The sequence below is a fragment of the Cyprinodon variegatus genome, unplaced genomic scaffold (genome assembly GCF_000732505.1).
Source record: "Cyprinodon variegatus isolate N-32 unplaced genomic scaffold, C_variegatus-1.0 Scaffold385, whole genome shotgun sequence".
Taxonomy (NCBI): Eukaryota; Metazoa; Chordata; class Actinopteri; order Cyprinodontiformes; family Cyprinodontidae; genus Cyprinodon; species Cyprinodon variegatus.
The window spans coordinates 126991-143619 of NW_015150838.1; the positions used below are offsets into that span (position 1 = coordinate 126991).

The following is a 16629-nucleotide window of genomic DNA, read 5'->3' on the forward strand; positions in this document are numbered from 1 at the left end:
ACCAGGGACAGAAAAAGACATTCATATTCAAATCTGATCTGAAACATACAAATTCATAAAGTGCAGACTAACTTTTAATTTATTTACTTGCTAAATAATCATTGTATGAGCTGTGGGTATATTTAGATGGAAATAATCTTGGAAATGTTTCAAAGTAGATTTAAAATGTATCATAGCACTGAATCTGCTCTTTTAAGAGTTTTTAATGATTTTTTTTGGTAGTGGATTCTGTTAGTGTTGTAGTGTTGATTTTGGATTTGACAGCTGCTTTTGACGCAGTGGACCAGCACACCTCACTAACAGGAGTCATGTTGGACAATTGAACCTCTGTTTCAGCCTCTTGGTCCTCTTCTGATTGCTTTCTATATATTGCCATGGTATTTTTAGGAAGCGTCTTCTGGCATTTCATTTCAATGCCGATGACAGCCAAGTTGATTTTTCTTTAAAACATAAAGGTTTTGTTCAACCTTTGCTTGATTCTCTAAATCACATCAGGATATAGTAGGTCTGCATTTTCTTAGTTTTAATTAAAAGAAGACAGGTCAGGCATTTTTAAATCCAGTCATCCAAAAGAATTATCATCTTGTCTACAAGTCATCTTGAAATTTTGGTTTTAAATGGTAAAAAAGCATGGATACAACTCTGGTTTTGCTATCCCTCCACTGAATTCCCGTTAAGTTTTGTTTCCAATCCATTTTTTTTATTATTAAAAATGTCCTTTGCTTTAAGTGTCAAATGGGCTGACCTCTTTCTATTTAGCTGAACTGCTCCATCCCTACATGCCTTGTAGTTTGCATGTTTTAGATCAGCAAACCAGCTGCTTCTCTCTGTCCCAGTGTCTCATTATAAACTCATAGGAGACGTAGCTTTTGTGGTTCTGGCTCCTGAAACTACCACTGGTAATCATGCCCCCTCCATCTTTAAATGCTTTTAAATTACATTTGAAAACACAAGTTTTCTGTTTCTGGTCTTCAAATATAGTCCTTTTTTTCTTTTGTTTAGTTTATAGTGTATTTTATGTTTATATATCTATAACTACGTGTTCTGTACAGCAGTTTGGTCAGCTTTCGTGTTGTTGTTTTTTTGCTTTAGAAATAAAATGCCAGATATTCTAATATTCCTAGTAGATGATTGGTAGCCCTGTAGTTTGGATGAAATATTTCATCAAAGTTGGTTGGAAATAAGGTTAGTTTTTCCCACTGCTTTCTCTCAGCAGGTAGAAGTATGCAGGCTGAGTGTAACCATGGGCGCTAGGACCATGGGGAGGGTCTGTGTAAGGGGTGAAACTCACTGGTGGTCAGAGCAGAGCGTTTAGATGCGCCTCTGTGTGATTGAGCTGTGCAGCCAGAAGCGGAGCTGCGCTTATTCACTGCACACCTGGCGCTTTATTTGCACACAAAAGAGAAAGGAAGAGTTATCTTTCAGAGAAAGAAAGAGAGATGATATAAAAGAGGAGGGGGAGCTACCTGAGATAATGAGGGAGCCCTGGAGAAATGATCCTGATGGGGAAGGAAACCTGACTGGGATCTAAACGCGGAGCAGCAGCCTCTGATCAGGAGGTAAGGATCCAAATTCAACCTTTTTCTTAAAATATCACCAAAAAGTTTCTGCTCAAATGTCAGTGAATGGTCGAATGTTGACTAAAATCTCACATATTAAAAAGGGGGAATGAAAATATACAAAAAACAGATACATTCATATGGTTTGGTTGTAATAGTTTGTTTATTTTGCATTAATAGACAAACTGAGCTTCTTCTCAAGATAGTAAATACAGCTTTAGTATTATTAACTAGATGTTTTTTCCATCTTTAACTACAGTTTCTGTGGTACAGATCAGATCAGATTTATCAGAAGTAACCTATTCCTAAAATATTTTATAAAAGTCTAATGAATACCTCTTTCCTGTGAGTTCAAAGACACCTGCTCTAGTTTTAAACAGTTTTTAACTTTCTCCTTAACTACAACCTAAATCTAACACCATCTCTACCACTATTGTATAGGTGAGGAGTTATGTGTATATATATATTTCTATTTACATATTTAATTCTCAGCTAACATGGCTGAAAACTGAAGGGAAATCTTTCTTGCCTTGTTTTGAGGGTTGTGTGGGGCAGCTCATAGGTGTGTGGACGTGCCCCACCCTGTCTTGTTTAGGAAGTAATGATCAGGGTTGCCGCCCTGCCTCAACTTGCTGCTTTTTACCTTTCTGCTGCAGTAAAGCCATGAGAGCCCAGGGATCCACACTCTGGAGAGCGGATCCAGTGTCTCCTTTTGTGCGCTGAAAGCCTCACTGTTAATGAATAGCACCCTTTTACCTCTGAATGCCTGCTCAGGTCTTTATTACAGACTTTCCTCTGGAATTTGTTCATTACTCGTTGAGCCAAACACACATTAAAACACTTGTTTGCCTCCATCTGGATGAAATCCTATTATCTTTGTAAGCTATATGGTAGGGACAAAAGGGTCATTGTTGTCTCGGGACTCAGAGTTCAGGCTTGGATTGCAACGTTCAAATGCAGGCGCTGCACCTATTTATGGAGATTAACAATAAACTGAGAATGCAGTTCTTTGCTGAGTATATATATCAGTCGAACTTTTTTTTTCATCTTGCAATGATGAATAATTTTCAGTAAAGAAAGGCATAAAATGATAAATTATAGTCTGTTAGAGGACTGATTGTCTGAATCATAAATGTTTTTTATAGACCCAACACACACACACACATGCACACACTTTTTCCTTCCACTGAACTTTTCTTTTATATGCTTAGATGCTTATATTCTCCTTAAACAACCAGCTCATTAACTCTTTTTTTTTTTTTTTTTTTAACATAGGGTTTGTTTCTGCTGTTATTTACAGTGGTTACAGAGCGAGTTCCCTCATATGTTTCTCTCTCTTCAGAGTTTTCCACAATGATGCTACGTGAGATCACCATCTCAACTCACCTACTTCTGCTCCTCCAGCACTTCGCCCCCCTTACCCTGTCTCTCCTCCAGCCTCCTTACCATCCACCTATGCACGTGCCCACCCTGGTCCCCCATGCCCCGACACCTCTGACCCCGTCCCGTTTCAGTGCAGAAGCCCGGCTGGACTTCACCACACACTGCAACTCCAGTTGCTTCCACAGAGGCGAGCAGGAGAAGAAGGAGCAGCTGACGGACAAACTGGCCTTTGAGACGCTGTACGCAGACGGCTTCCGGACCCTCACCACGGTGGAGGTGGAGGATGATATTGTTGATGCTCTTCACCCGACTCATTTGCCTTCCTGGAGAAGAAAGAGAATAAAACACAGACGGATGAAGAGGCAGATTTATGGAGCAGATGGTCGTTTTAACATCCAAGGTGACGACTTCCTGATGGATTATCCCTTCTCCACCGCTGTGCGCATCTCTACTGGCTGTACGGGTGTCCTGGTGTCTCAGCGACATGTCCTGACTGCTGCTCACTGTGTGCATGATGGGAAGGATTATGTTCATGGAGCGAAAAAGCTCAGGGTGGGATTCCTGATCCCTCCGTCTATCAATGGCACCAAAGCTGGACTGACCCCCAACAAGAAGCCTCCGGTCCGCTGGGTTCGGGTGAAACGTACCCGGGTACCAAAGGGTTGGATCCAGGGCCCTCAGGAGGTCAGCATGGACTTTGACTACGCTCTCCTGGAGCTGCGCTGGCCTCACCGCCGTCCCTTCATGCGGCTCTCTGTTGCTCCCTCTTCAGATGACCTTGCAGGAAATCGCATCCACTTCTCTGGGTTTGACAGCGACCGCCCTGGGGAGCTGGTGTACAGGTTCTGTCCTGTGGAGGAGGAGTCCAGCGACCTAATATACCAGCACTGCGACGCCCGACCTGGAGCCAGCGGCTCTGGTGTGTACGGACGGGTATGGGACAACACTTTGGAGCGTTGGGAAAGGAAGGTGATTGGGATTTTCTCTGGACATCAGTGGCTGGAGATAGATGGTGAGAACAGGGATTACAACGTAGCTGTTCGCATCACACCCCTGAAGTTTGCCCAGATCTGTTACTGGGTGCACGGAAACCGCCTAGACTGCAGCCCGGACTAAAAAAAAAAAGGTGCACAAACTTATTACAACAACATACTGGGTAAAATTTCTCTATTCCTTACATCTGCAAACATCTGCAGGACACAGAACTTATTTCCTTTAAGGGCTCTGTTCTTTAAACCAGTAAAAAATACAAAAACTCTTCACATTTTTCCCCCTCCTGTATTTAATTGGCTCCCTGTAACCTCTGCGCCCGTTAAATAAATATGTCAGTGAGATCATCATAGCTGTTTTTCCTTTTCTTTTAAACCCTCCATTAAATTAATCTCAGTAAGGGAAATCCACTTTCTTCTCATGCATCAGTAGGAGCAGCCCTACTGATCATTATTGTAATCTACTGAGGCTAAATTATTATCTCCCCAGCTCTTTCATCTTTGGTGATTTTGGCAAAACTCCATTCATACTAAAACTCATTGCTCTCCCTCCTGCAAACAACTGAAAATGTAAATAAACAATAGACCTGCTTTTAAGATTTCAGATGGAACTATAGACCTCTCATAGTTGAGAGGAGACAGAATGTTAATTTTATTTTTTGGAGAAATGCTTGATATATTTTAATAAACAGAGATTTAAGTGTTTGTGTGGAGTCATCTTTTTAAAGGCAGTGTTAGGCTGCCCTCCTGTGGTCATGATATGCAGCTCTCCACTCATAGGTGGATATACTGGGGTGGCATAGGGTGGCAAATGCCACCCTAAATGACAGCCTTGCCACCCCTGCTGCCACCCCAGTTGGCTGTAGGGGTGGCGAGGCTTATAAATTATTATTATTATGGATAATTTGAGAATTGCGACCGCTAATTTCCAATGTCGGACTGCAGTGAATGCAGCACGAGATGACGCGAGAGCGACTGAGACTGATTGTTTTGAAAACCGAATGGGGCAAAGCGAGGGAGCCAGGGGTGATGGGGAGAGGAGACACGGGACGGAACAGGTAAAAACTGATTAACTATCTATCGAGAAATTAAATCATAATGAAAGCACAATGTTGCTCGCATAGCTGCAATGCTGATTTACAGATGATAAAAATAAGGTTGCAGAACGTTATTTCTCTATCTATGATGTTAGTTAGGCCTGACGTCTCAGGCTCATAAAGACATATTTGCGGTCAACTATGACAGAAAAGACACTATCAGTCTGGTTGTACTCAAATCAAAACGCACAAAGGCATTGGATCTAAATAAGGTTGTGATGCGTTTTGCTGAGCAATATGGAAATCACTGCATTCAGCTGTTATAGTCATGTCAACTTTATGTTATGCTCTCTGGTGAGCCTTTACAGAGCTGTTACATTTTGTTTTGGCACCTGAGAAAATCTGATATTTCCTTTAATAAAACCAGAAGTGTTAAAAGTAAAGTTAAAAATGTGATACTGGTTTAAATCCTGTTTAACACGAAGCAGTGTTGTTGTTTCTTTTTTTTTTGTATATATAGTATGAAACTATCCAGAAATGACCTGTATGAACCTAATCACAAAATGTTTTGTACTTTTACAGGAAGCAAAATGTATTTTTATGTTGCTTCTTTTCAGATTTGTGGAGATTTTGCTGTAACATACAGTACCTGCCTTTTGTTGATTTGTTGATACAGCAGCTCTATCTACAGCATATTTACATGTATGAAATGTCCCTTTCATGTTGCCTTAACTGCTGTATGTCAAGTTACTGAGGAACAAATGGGTAAATGTGTTTTCAGAGTAAACAATACATAGATGTCCAGTACCTTGTTTGGGTGCCTTGACCCTTTTATTTCTACTGTGTAGTTCTGCTCACTATAGTACAGCTCAGTCCATAGATCTATGATGGGAAACTTTTTCTTTCTATAGTTTCTTCTTGTGCAAATGCTGCAAAGCTGCCTCTCTGACAGTCAATCTCTCACATCTGCGACTCAGCACCTGTGTCTTACCTTAATAACTTTCCTGTGATAAGGCCCCTCTAGAAGTAGTGTTATCATTCTTCTATCTCCTATTAAGTGAGATCACATTGTATGATGTATTTCTAATATGAACTGCTTCACATGAAACACTAGTACTGTACATACTATTATCACCAAACTGTGATAACTGTGATTAAATTCAGTGTAAACAAATACCATATGTTGCCACCCCTCAAAAATTCCTGCCCCCCTCTCGCCACCCCATAAATATTTTTCTAGATCCGCCCCTGTCTCCACTATAAACCCTGACCATTGGTGAGTTTTAAAGAATGCTGCCCTCTGCAGGGTTACCACATTTTAAAAGAATAATTAGACACAATCAGCCCTAATGTTAAAGATCAGATTTAGTTTCTTGATGCAGCAGTCTGACCTCAGATCTTCTAAAGAGCTTTAAGAAGTTGGACGTGAATCCTCTTGCTGATGTATTCCTTGGATCAGCATCAGTTTTCCTACCAGTCTGACTTGAGGTAGACGAACCTGGGAGCAGCTATGGCGCTGTCCCAGTGGACACTGATTTACTGGCTTCCTGCAGAATGTGAGGACATTTTGCAGTATAGCAGTTCTACAGGGAAGTGTGCTGGCACCTCTCCCGTTATATTAAACGCTAACTTCAATAAATCTCAGATTTTTCCATATTCAGCCTCATCACTGGCTGTTGGAGCATAACACCTGAAGCTGGTGGTGGACGAAACCACTGATCAAACAGGGACTGATGTTTTGATAAACTATTAGAAGTATTCCTGTGACTAACATCAATCCTCTGCCTCTTTAAAGAGGCATTTTACTTTGGAGGCAGTCATCTGTGGTGTAGTTTGCTGTAGCAGCAGCATATCTACAGCTGAGAGATCATGATCCATCATGTCCAAGGATGCATTATTTACAAAGTAGAGGTTGAAGAAATACCATGGTTGAATGTCTCCCATCTTGTGCAAATGCTGTTGCAGAGCTGAAAGCCTCACTTACAAACTGCTGCACAAAGAAACAGACTGATGGTGAAGTAGATGCAGGGAAATACAGTATTGCATCTATTTGTGGGCCAGCTCAAAGCCGTTATATTTAATATACTTATATCTATTTACCAAATGATAAATTAAAAGGGTTTAGATATATATTTTCTATTTTGGTTTTTACAATACCTGAATGAGCTCATGTTGGACTAAATAAACATATTTGGTTTTGAACCCTCCGCTATGCTGCCTTCTTCCATGAAATAGCTAGCTAATCAGGGCGGCAGCCACCAAAGAAAATGCCTTTTTTTTGGATCCAGTCCAGCCCTGGTATGGGTGAATTAGAATGGATGGATGGAGAAATAATGAGGGATTGATAAACAGCTGGACAATAGGTGGTTTAATGATTGGATGCTCTTTTTATATAAATAGCTTACCCAGAAAACTATTTATACCCACGAACATAGAAACCCTGTTGATGGGACACTTGCTGCACATTGAAGTACTTTTTATTGTATACCCAATGATTCCACCAAGACAAAAAAATAAAACATGACCCCTGAATCTAGAGCTTAAAAAGACAAGTAGTGAGTAGTTTAGTGCTTTTTATTAGAGATAAGGAGACGATACAAAACATCCACCCTTCATTTTTCAGTCTCAAACACAGACTGCTCGTCCTTCTTTTACACATCGCTCCCCATCAGACCATCATCAACACCGGAAGTTTTTAAAACCAGGAAATCTTTGTTTTAACAAGTACAAGGAATGTTATGTTTACTACAACAAATGCCAAGTTCTCAGACACAACAGGAAATAAAAAGGAATCACTCAAGTTTTTCGGAATTGCATGTTCAAACAACAACAAAAAACAAACAATATATTTAACCGTGCCCCCCCCCCCCAGAGGTTTTCATACGTCTTGTGCAAACAAGATGAATTAGTTCATACTATACCTAACCTCAACTACACTCAAAACTTAACTGGAAGTTTGGCAAACAAAAAACAGGTATGTAGTGGGAGCACTTTATGATTTGATGGTTGAAAAAACTAAAAAGGTTGTCATCTGTCTGGAGTATCTCAAGTGGAACCTGAAAAGAACAAAACCCTGTCCTTAAATGTGAATAAGTGCATTTAAATTTCTTCATCCATCGTTTGTATCTAGGTGTGTTTTGTTCTTAATCCTTATGCTGCATGAACTTGAACAACAGTCTGCCTGTTTTTATTTTCATTTGTCAGTTTAACCCAATAGCCCACCCACTGTATCCCTCCCCGAATGTCCCACGAATGATGCTGGCTTTGCTTATACCCATTTCTCCACACCAGACTGGAATGAACAGCTAAACCCAACAGATGTGTCTGAGAGGCTTCGATTGAAGCCGGAGCAGAGGAGAGTCATATTTATATAGGAGATCCTTCCAGGGTGACTACTGATGAGCCGCCGAGCTTCTCTGCCAGAGTGTGTCGGTCTTTGAGGTCTTCCAAACCGTTCACCTGCCACTCGTGCTTAATGCCTGAAATAAACAAAGTAAAAGAATAGAGATTAGTCAAACATAGGGGAGGGACACCTGCTCAGTTGTAATAAAGAAGAATGGCACATTCTAACCCCAAAATCCCACATCCTCCATTACCGCCCCGGCATATAAAAAAATCCAGCATCCAGCATGTGTGCAGTTTCTGCCCAAATATTTTCCTCTTGTTGTGGATTTTTGAACAGGAATAACTGGTTTGTATAAACTATGTTCTCTACTTCCAAAATCAGCATCTCTTCATCCATGCCTAAAAAAAGAAGTTGCTTTTGAAGTTGTAAGATGGGCTCGTAGAAGTTTTACATGGATTTAATTTTTAACTTTTAAGCCTCTTAGTATAAAATAAATAATTTGATGGAGATAAGAAATCTGCTTCCTGTTACAATGAAGTACCAATGGTTTGCATCCAATCATTTCATTCAACGCTCTTAGGTTTTGGGAATATATCAGAATTATGCTCTAATTTGTAGTTACCGATCTGTCGTTACAATATTTTAATTTGACAAAGAGGATCTTATCGTTCTTTTTCCTGTGCGATGTGATTGCAATTGCAGATCTTGACCTGGCCGGACCGGAGCGGCGCAAAAAAAGCCCTGGCTCCGTATTTTGACGGCGACGGACAGAGAAGACATACACGGACGGTGACATGCGAAAGAGGAGTGGTGGATGTGGAACATTTCTCATCGATTAACATGAAAGACAAGTACTCCACACGACGTACGTGCGCTGATGGAGTATGTGGGGGTGAGGAATTATGACATTTTGAATTCGCCTGCTAACAAATACACCAGTCCATCTAATAACTAGTTGATTGGCTCCAACTGTAGCTTAAAACTGAAATACTGCACACCATCCACCAGTAGTATTCACTGACTTACCAGGCGAGTGTACAATTCTTTGTGTGCCAGTTTACAGATCTAATCTACATGCATCCAACAAATGCATAATTGTTAGAGAGGAGATGCTGAAGTAAAAGCATTGCTATGTGTGTTGATGTTTTCTAATAGTTTCAGAAACCGATGATTGCACAGGACAGGAAGGAGGAAGCTACATGGTGTCTCCAAGTAAAATTCCAATATGGTGCACTCTTACTAGGAGAGACCGGATCAGGCCTTCATGCATATCAAAATCTAAATATGGATCCAGTCAAAACTTAAGCAGCTGCTAGCTTCAGCCACCAGAATGTTAACAGGTGATCCATTTTATTGCGTTTTATTACCTAGGACGGTTGTTTCATAGGGATGCACTGAAATTAAATTGTTTTCCAAAACCAAAAATAAATAAATAAATAAATAAATATATAGGAAGCTAAGGTAGAAAACCAAAGCACTGAATTAAAAAATACCAAATATTAGGGGCTTAGTATTTTTGGCTGTGTACTAACGCCCTGAAAAACTCATTTATAAACTCATGGCATTTCAATAAATCGGTTATCAAAATATTTATTTACCACAGATATATTTCTGTTATCCCCTTCGCTTTGGCAGAATCAATGGAAAACTTTCTTGCCTTTTCAAACATGTCTGCCACAGACGCAGTAGATGGGTTTCTCAAAATCAGAATGTCAAAACTCTGAGTAGGAAATGTTAACTGAAATTTTTCCTCGAAGTTGGAATTTCGAGTCCAAAAGTTTGGGCAAGATACCCATACCAGACTCCTGGATTAATGATGGCTGCTGCTCACATTAAAAGTCAATAAACATTCTTATTTTGATAACTTCAAGCTCGAAATTCTTATTTATGTGACATTTAGTCAGTCTTATGTCTACTTCTCTTTACGTTATATGTTTCAACACATTTTAAATGCATTCAAGGGATTGCATTCGAGTCAATTCAATCAACTGGTTATCATTAGATAGAAAACTTTGAATCAATTTGACTATATGATCTGGTGAACTGTAAAGTGTCTTGAGATGACACAGTTTGTGAATTAGCGTTATATAAATAAACTCAATTGAAATTAAAGTACTACAGAACAGTCGCCATGTACATAAAATGGAACATTCAGGCCTCCACAGGCAGGACACTGGAACACCTCAGACATTGCGTCACCCCAACTTCCTGTTTCCAAAGTAAATCAAACGCACGCTCCAATCCCACCACGAATTTAGAATCACATACTAACCCATCACACTTTTCAAACAGAGACCATCAAAACAGGCGCAGAGTTTAACAAACCTCACAAAAAGTCCTGCAGCACTACAGAAATAAATCTGCCTCACCCCTTCAACAGATTTTGAATGGATACATTTATGCCACCCAAATACTCACCTTCAAATTTCCTCTTAATAGCATCTTTTGAGCTTGCATAGATCATCTTGCTCTTCAGAGGAGCACTGTCCGGTGCCCTGGAAGAGAAATATTGAAGCTTAAATCCACCTCCAATTAGAGAATTAAGCCGCTTGTACAATAACACTGATCCTCACCAGAACATAAAGACCAAGTCCTCTTTCTTTGTTTCTTTGGTCTCGTAGGTGGCGTCGTACAGGGCATAACGGCAGTCGTCTGGGGGCAGCATCTTCACAAATTCCTGGTATGGGTCTTTGACGGTGTTTCCAATGTCACCCAGCAGGATCTCTTTCCCCTCATCCAGCACTATGTTCTTCAGGTCTTTGCTCAGGCAGAACAGAACAGCCTTCTTCCTCTTCCTTTTCTCCTCCTCGTTAGCCTGAGCCTTACGGACCTTCATGTCATTGAAGATAGCGATGACTTCATCTGTGACTTTCACACCGGAGGCCTGGATAAAAAGCAAACCTTTAGACAGGGGCCAATAGGAAACATATTTACAGCTAAATAAGGGTTACCTCATCTAATTCATGTTTTTGTAAATCAGGGGGACACATACACCCCCTCCCCAACAAAAGACGGAAACAAAGCCAAACATTTCAATAATGGTAAAATTTGAGTCAGACTTACTAGCAAGATTATTGATACGCAGCAGTTTTTATTTGTTAATGTCATCTAGTCTTGGAGAGAAAAATACGATAAAAGGACTCAACATTGGCAGGTTGGACTTCAAAAGATAATTAGAAACTGGTATTTAAAAAAGTTATGTACACTATTGCTAGTAAAATGGACACATTTGACCAATTCTCAGGTTGTAAAAAATAGAAAACCGGCCAAATTTGTCCTCAAGTAAAAAAATCTAAGTATATCTGCTTTGATGCATGGCCAGGGTATAATTGCTCACTCATTTTTTAAAACTAGAATTAAATCCAAATTAAAGAACCTGCATTTTGCAATTTATTTCTGATCTATGATTTTAAATGAATTTTACAAAAATCAAAAAGATATAAATACTTTCACTAATAAAATAAAAATCCCCCTGAATTAAAACTAGGATTACAATTAAAAAGAAAACAAGAAACCTTTGTCAGGCATTTAGAAGCCTAAAAAGATTTTATAAAATTTTACAAATGGTATGGTTTAAATACTATTCTGACTGCAGGGACTATGGGAGGGTTTGGTGACGATATAATCCAGTCATATAAAACTATTTCTTAATCTTTTGAATGCAAGAGGCTTGAGACTGATTTTGTGACAAGTAAAAAAAAAAAACAGCTGCTTTAGTTTTACATATGCCAGCTGTGACTACTTAAGTCTACTGATCGCAGAAACAATGGAGCTGAGGAACCTGAGAGGGCAGCATGTGACTCATCACACAGCAAGAACTCTTCCAATGGCAGCGACTGATAAGATGGACTGAAGCGCCAAAGGTGTGGTCGTGACAAGCCGTTAACGGGCTTAGATAGAACTGACTTAGAAGAAGCAACCTGAAAACGATCCAAAGTGTAATAAAGGTGACTCAATCAATAATAAACAAACGTCTGCTAAAGGGGATAATTTAACACATAAATATGGCAAATCCTGCAGGTACAAAATCCATCTTCTCTCGCTCCTCAATAAAGTGATGGGTGTGTCTTGAGTGTGTGACTCATTAGACCAGCAGGTATAAAACATTGCATAAACTCCTTTGTGACAGGAGTTATACATTCCCGCAATAAAGATGACCATGTGGGTGAGGCTGCAGTCAGGAATTAAGCATTCCAGTGTGGAGCTCAGTCTAAAAAAACCAAGCAGAATCAAACAATAAAACCTCTGTTTGAGAACAGAATTCAAATTAAGTCACATTGCCAAGTCACAAATGGCCCATGAATTCACTCAAGTCTTCTGACTCTGTTTAGACCACTTTATCTAGAAGAAAAAAAAGAAAAAAGAAAAAAAAAACGCTGTCTCAGGCATAAAACCCATCATCTACCAACACATCTGTGAAAAAAAAAACACAATGAAGAGGAAGTAGGCCAGGAAAGACGGGAAAAGAGGACAAGCATACCCCTGTGTTTGCTCAGTGTGTTAAACGGCTGTCTGAGATAACAGGAGGAATCATTAACCAACAGACATCTGAAAGCCTCAAGTTAATAACGGAGTTTTTTTCTGAAAATTTGTTACATGATTCTTGTGTAGCTATGCCTCTTTTTAGGAAAGCATTTACTGAACACCATAAGGGGGCTAAGAAAACAACATGTTAATCACACCTTTCCCATGGGGTTATTTTTTAGTTTCCTTTTTCTCTCCCTTTGTTGCCTTGTCAGTTTCCAGCATTTTCTTATGTGCTTCATAGCAACAGAACATTGCTCAGCTGTTGGTAGACAGCAGGGAGACAGATGATGAGGGGAAAAAAAAGGTCCCCCTACACATCTTCACCACATACTTTATCTAATCTCAAGTATTTATAATGTTATTACACAATGCAATGTTCAATACCAACAGTCTTGTTCTGTAAAGACCTCATTCACCAGTTGTCAGATATGATCATTAAAATCAAGAGTGTGAGCACTAAACTGGCTTGTACTGTACATTTTTGTTTTAACTTCTCTTGTTTTGTTTTTTTGTGTTTTTATGCATTTGTGTGTCGTTACTAACCTCCCTCCCCCTTAATGCTAACACCTTTTAAAAGCCTAACCAGGGACAAAGGCTGCAAATAAGCCCATGGCTACAAGCCTTATGTACTTGGACATCGGCCACCTGTTTGGTTGCAATGTTTAATTGTACCGTCCCTGTCAAAAAAAAAAAAAAAAAAAAAAACACTTTACCCATCTGCCCCAGTTGGTCAAAAATCCATAAGTACATGCATGTTGCAAAAATCATCCAAATTTCTGCAACACAGTAATCAAGTAAACCAATGTGTTTTGATCCATTTGTATTAGGGCTTCAACTAAAAATTATTTGGGAAATCGATTCATTTGGTGATCATTTTTTCGACTGATAAAGTAATAATCTGATAGACAAAGGTTCGTTAAAGCAGATTTTTTACTAAATTAAGCCAGGCGAAACAAAAACGTTTTTGCTGGGGAGGCTGAATAGAGCATATTGATGGACGAAAAACTTTGTTTTTTTTCAAAAATACTAAATGTTTATATATTGTTTTACAATTTTTAATACAATTACTGCTCTAAATGCATTGCTCTCTCAGCTAACGGCAACTTTTAGAGTCTCTATACTCCAGTTAACGATTAATCGATAACTAAATTAGTTGTCGATTATTTCAATAATTGATTAATCCAATAATTGTTTCAGCTCTAATTTATATAATTAATGTGCATGTGGAAGGGGGGCTGTCGATATTGTTTTATTTCAGTGGCTCTCTGATCAAGGACCACAGTCAAGTGGAAAACAGGCCAATATCTAAAAAAAGTTATTGGTTAGTGAAAAACTAAACGTGCCTAAACAGCAAATAATAGGACATAATTCTGAAAATATAATACATTTAGAGGGGAAACAATCAGATTTTAAGCAAGGAAATGAATGTCAGGTTTTCCATAACGTCATTTTTCCACCTAAAAATAGAAAAAGGCCATAACTCCTTATTTTTAGGCCTGTGTAATATTCCTAGGATGTAATAAAGTATGTACTACATATCAACATCATCCATGCACCAGTAAGGGATAAAGGGGGGGAATACTCAGCCCCATCTTTAGCCTCAGATGCTCCACTGCATAAACAGACATAATCATGTCGGTCAGTGAAATGATGCGATGGGCCTTAAGGCTGGAAGCAGGATGCGCAGCTACAAAAACAAGATGCTTTTAGCCTCTGCTAACAGCGCATCCAGCTTTCCAAAAACTATTGGTACGCAACTCTCTTTTTTTTTAGTGCAACATTTAAGAAGGAAATTTGGAGAGCTGGAGAAAAACAGGCACCTGGAGAGAGAGAAAAAAAATAGCATGGGATTTTTACAGTGCCATTATAAAACGGCAGGAGACAAAATGGTCTTTGCACCAAATTCAGGGTGGGGCCATGAACACAGCCACGAGCGCTAGCTTGCTAAATAAGGCAAAACCGACCAAATTTATGTATTTTATTGGTTAAGTATTTTTACAAACACGCGAAATAAATCTATTTTAAAATCAAAATGATCAAATTGGTTGCTCTACGGTCCAAGCGTGACAGATAGTGAGAGTGGAGACTCAGTGGAAAGACAAAGAGGGAGGAAAATCTCAGCTAGCGCCAGTCATACCGACAGCTAGCTTCAGCTAACACCGCTGTAAAATCTATGAGGCGCCTCTGCACCTGCCAGCGAGGCGCGTGAAATAACTGAAACACGATGCAGCGCAGCGCCATGGCAACGCCGCGAACGTTACCTCAGACAATTCCCTGCGAAACCACCCAAGACAGACGAAATGGCGCCAGTTGTTTTACGAGAGTTGCTAGTTTATCTGCCTCCATTATAGACCATCCTGTGAGGGGGGGAAATTAATACTGCGCTGGTTGTGCCGTGAAGAAGATGTATTCGTAATAAATGTTGCCTTGTTAAGGGAAAATCATCCCTAGCTAAAACTAGATAGCTTAGCTCTTTAGATGCTAACCGTAGCTGCTGCAGCAGCTAACTGTTCTGACTTGTTTACTGATAAATCAACAAAACATGGGCAAACTGAAATATCGTAAAAATAAAAATCAACCACACCTGAACACTTAACGATATACAACTAGAGCAGCGACGCTATGTTAAAACGTGAATAAAGCCACGGTGAAAAGCCTACCATTGTTGTAGCTGGGAATCGTTGAGTGTCTGGAAGAAATTGAATGGAACGATGGACGAATGGACTTTATAGGCGGCGGGAGCGCGCATAGAAGCGCGTCCTCAGCTGGCTGGGGGCGTGCACGGCGCGCGAGCGCATAGCTTTGTCTGCAGTTTGATCTGTGATGTTTATTATACTGACAGAATGTATTAATTTTTATTTATTTATAGCTGTCTATAATAAAAAAATATTATATGCGTGTCACTTTTTAATGGCATTATGAGAATTCCCATTTTCTTCAATGGAAATTGAATCACTTATAGACCTGAGCAGAAAATTAATTTCAAGTAATTTTTTTTTTTTTTACATTATATAACCTTGCATTTGACACCCAATTACCCATTTTTAATAGACTACTAATGCTATATAATTCAAGCATTTATTCTGCAAAGTAAAAACGTTCAATTAATGTCCATTAATAGTTGAAGGGACCTCTCAGCTGACACACACAGGAGCATTTGGAGGAGGCAGGGTTTCCTTTATTGCCCCTCCTTTCTCCTCCCTCTTTGTGCCGTTTTCGTTGAGCTCACTTCCAAATATGGAAATCGAACGACGAGCGGCAGTCAGGTGCACGCGCCTCGCTCCCGACTCATGGGAGGAGGACCAAGCCACGGCGCCCAACACCATATAAGGAAACAAGGGACACGAAATTTGCTGCACGAGATTTTTTTTATGTGGAGCATCGCGTGGTGGTTGGGTGGGAGCGAGAGGATGAGAGGCAGATAGGGAGAGAGTTGGATGATGAGGGAATGGGATGACTCACTAAGATTAGATTTGTTCAAAGGATAAAACAACATAATAATGGCAGGGAGACTATCGATGTAGAAACATCCATTATAAAAATGATAAACCTTTAGCTAAGAAATGGTGAGCAGTCCTAGAGGACACTTATCCTAAGACTGATGGCAGAATAGTTGAGGTTCTTATGTATAGAAACTGAAAATCTAGTCATGTTTTCCAAGTTTTTTTGGCTATACTTTATTCCCAGTTTGTCAAGAAGAGCTCTTTTGTCCATGCATCAAATTTAGTTTAAAGTATTCTTTGTTTGTTTTTTTTTAAGATTACATCCTCCAAATTTCTTTTAACTAC

The 16629-nt window shown here is 39.6% G+C and overlaps 2 protein-coding genes across 2 annotated transcripts; one reads left to right on the top strand and one right to left on the bottom strand.

Moving 5' to 3' along the window:
- The first annotated feature begins 1309 nt into the window (after positions 1-1309).
- LOC107092544 (serine protease 23-like) lies at positions 1310-4083 on the top strand. The gene is made up of 2 exons (XM_015387075.1): positions 1310-1559; positions 2902-4083. The coding sequence occupies exon 2, from the start codon at positions 2913-2915 to the stop codon at positions 4056-4058; it is 1146 nt and encodes a 381-aa protein (XP_015242561.1). The 5' UTR covers positions 1310-1559; positions 2902-2912; the 3' UTR covers positions 4059-4083.
- Positions 4084-7524: 3441 nt separating this feature from the next.
- cfl1 (cofilin 1 (non-muscle)) lies at positions 7525-15589 on the bottom strand. The gene is made up of 4 exons (XM_015387100.1): positions 15502-15589; positions 10888-11198; positions 10733-10809; positions 7525-8447 (listed from the first exon to the last, which is right to left on the bottom strand). The coding sequence occupies exons 1-4, from the start codon at positions 15502-15504 to the stop codon at positions 8335-8337; spliced, it is 504 nt and encodes a 167-aa protein (XP_015242586.1). The 5' UTR covers positions 15505-15589; the 3' UTR covers positions 7525-8334.
- Between the last annotated feature and the right edge of the window lie 1040 nt (positions 15590-16629).

Coding starts and splice junctions, on each gene's coding strand:
- LOC107092544 (XM_015387075.1), top strand. CDS start 2,913: ATGATGCTACGTGAGATCACCATCTCAACTCACCTACTTCTGCTCCTC.
- cfl1 (XM_015387100.1), bottom strand. Junction 10,810..10,887: donor GACTTGGTCTTTATGTTCTG/GTGAGGATCAGT, acceptor TTTCTCTTCCAG/GGCACCGGACAGTGCTCCTC. Junction 8,448..10,732: donor TATTAAGAGGAAATTTGAAG/GTGAGTATTTGG, acceptor TGTTTATTTCAG/GCATTAAGCACGAGTGGCAG.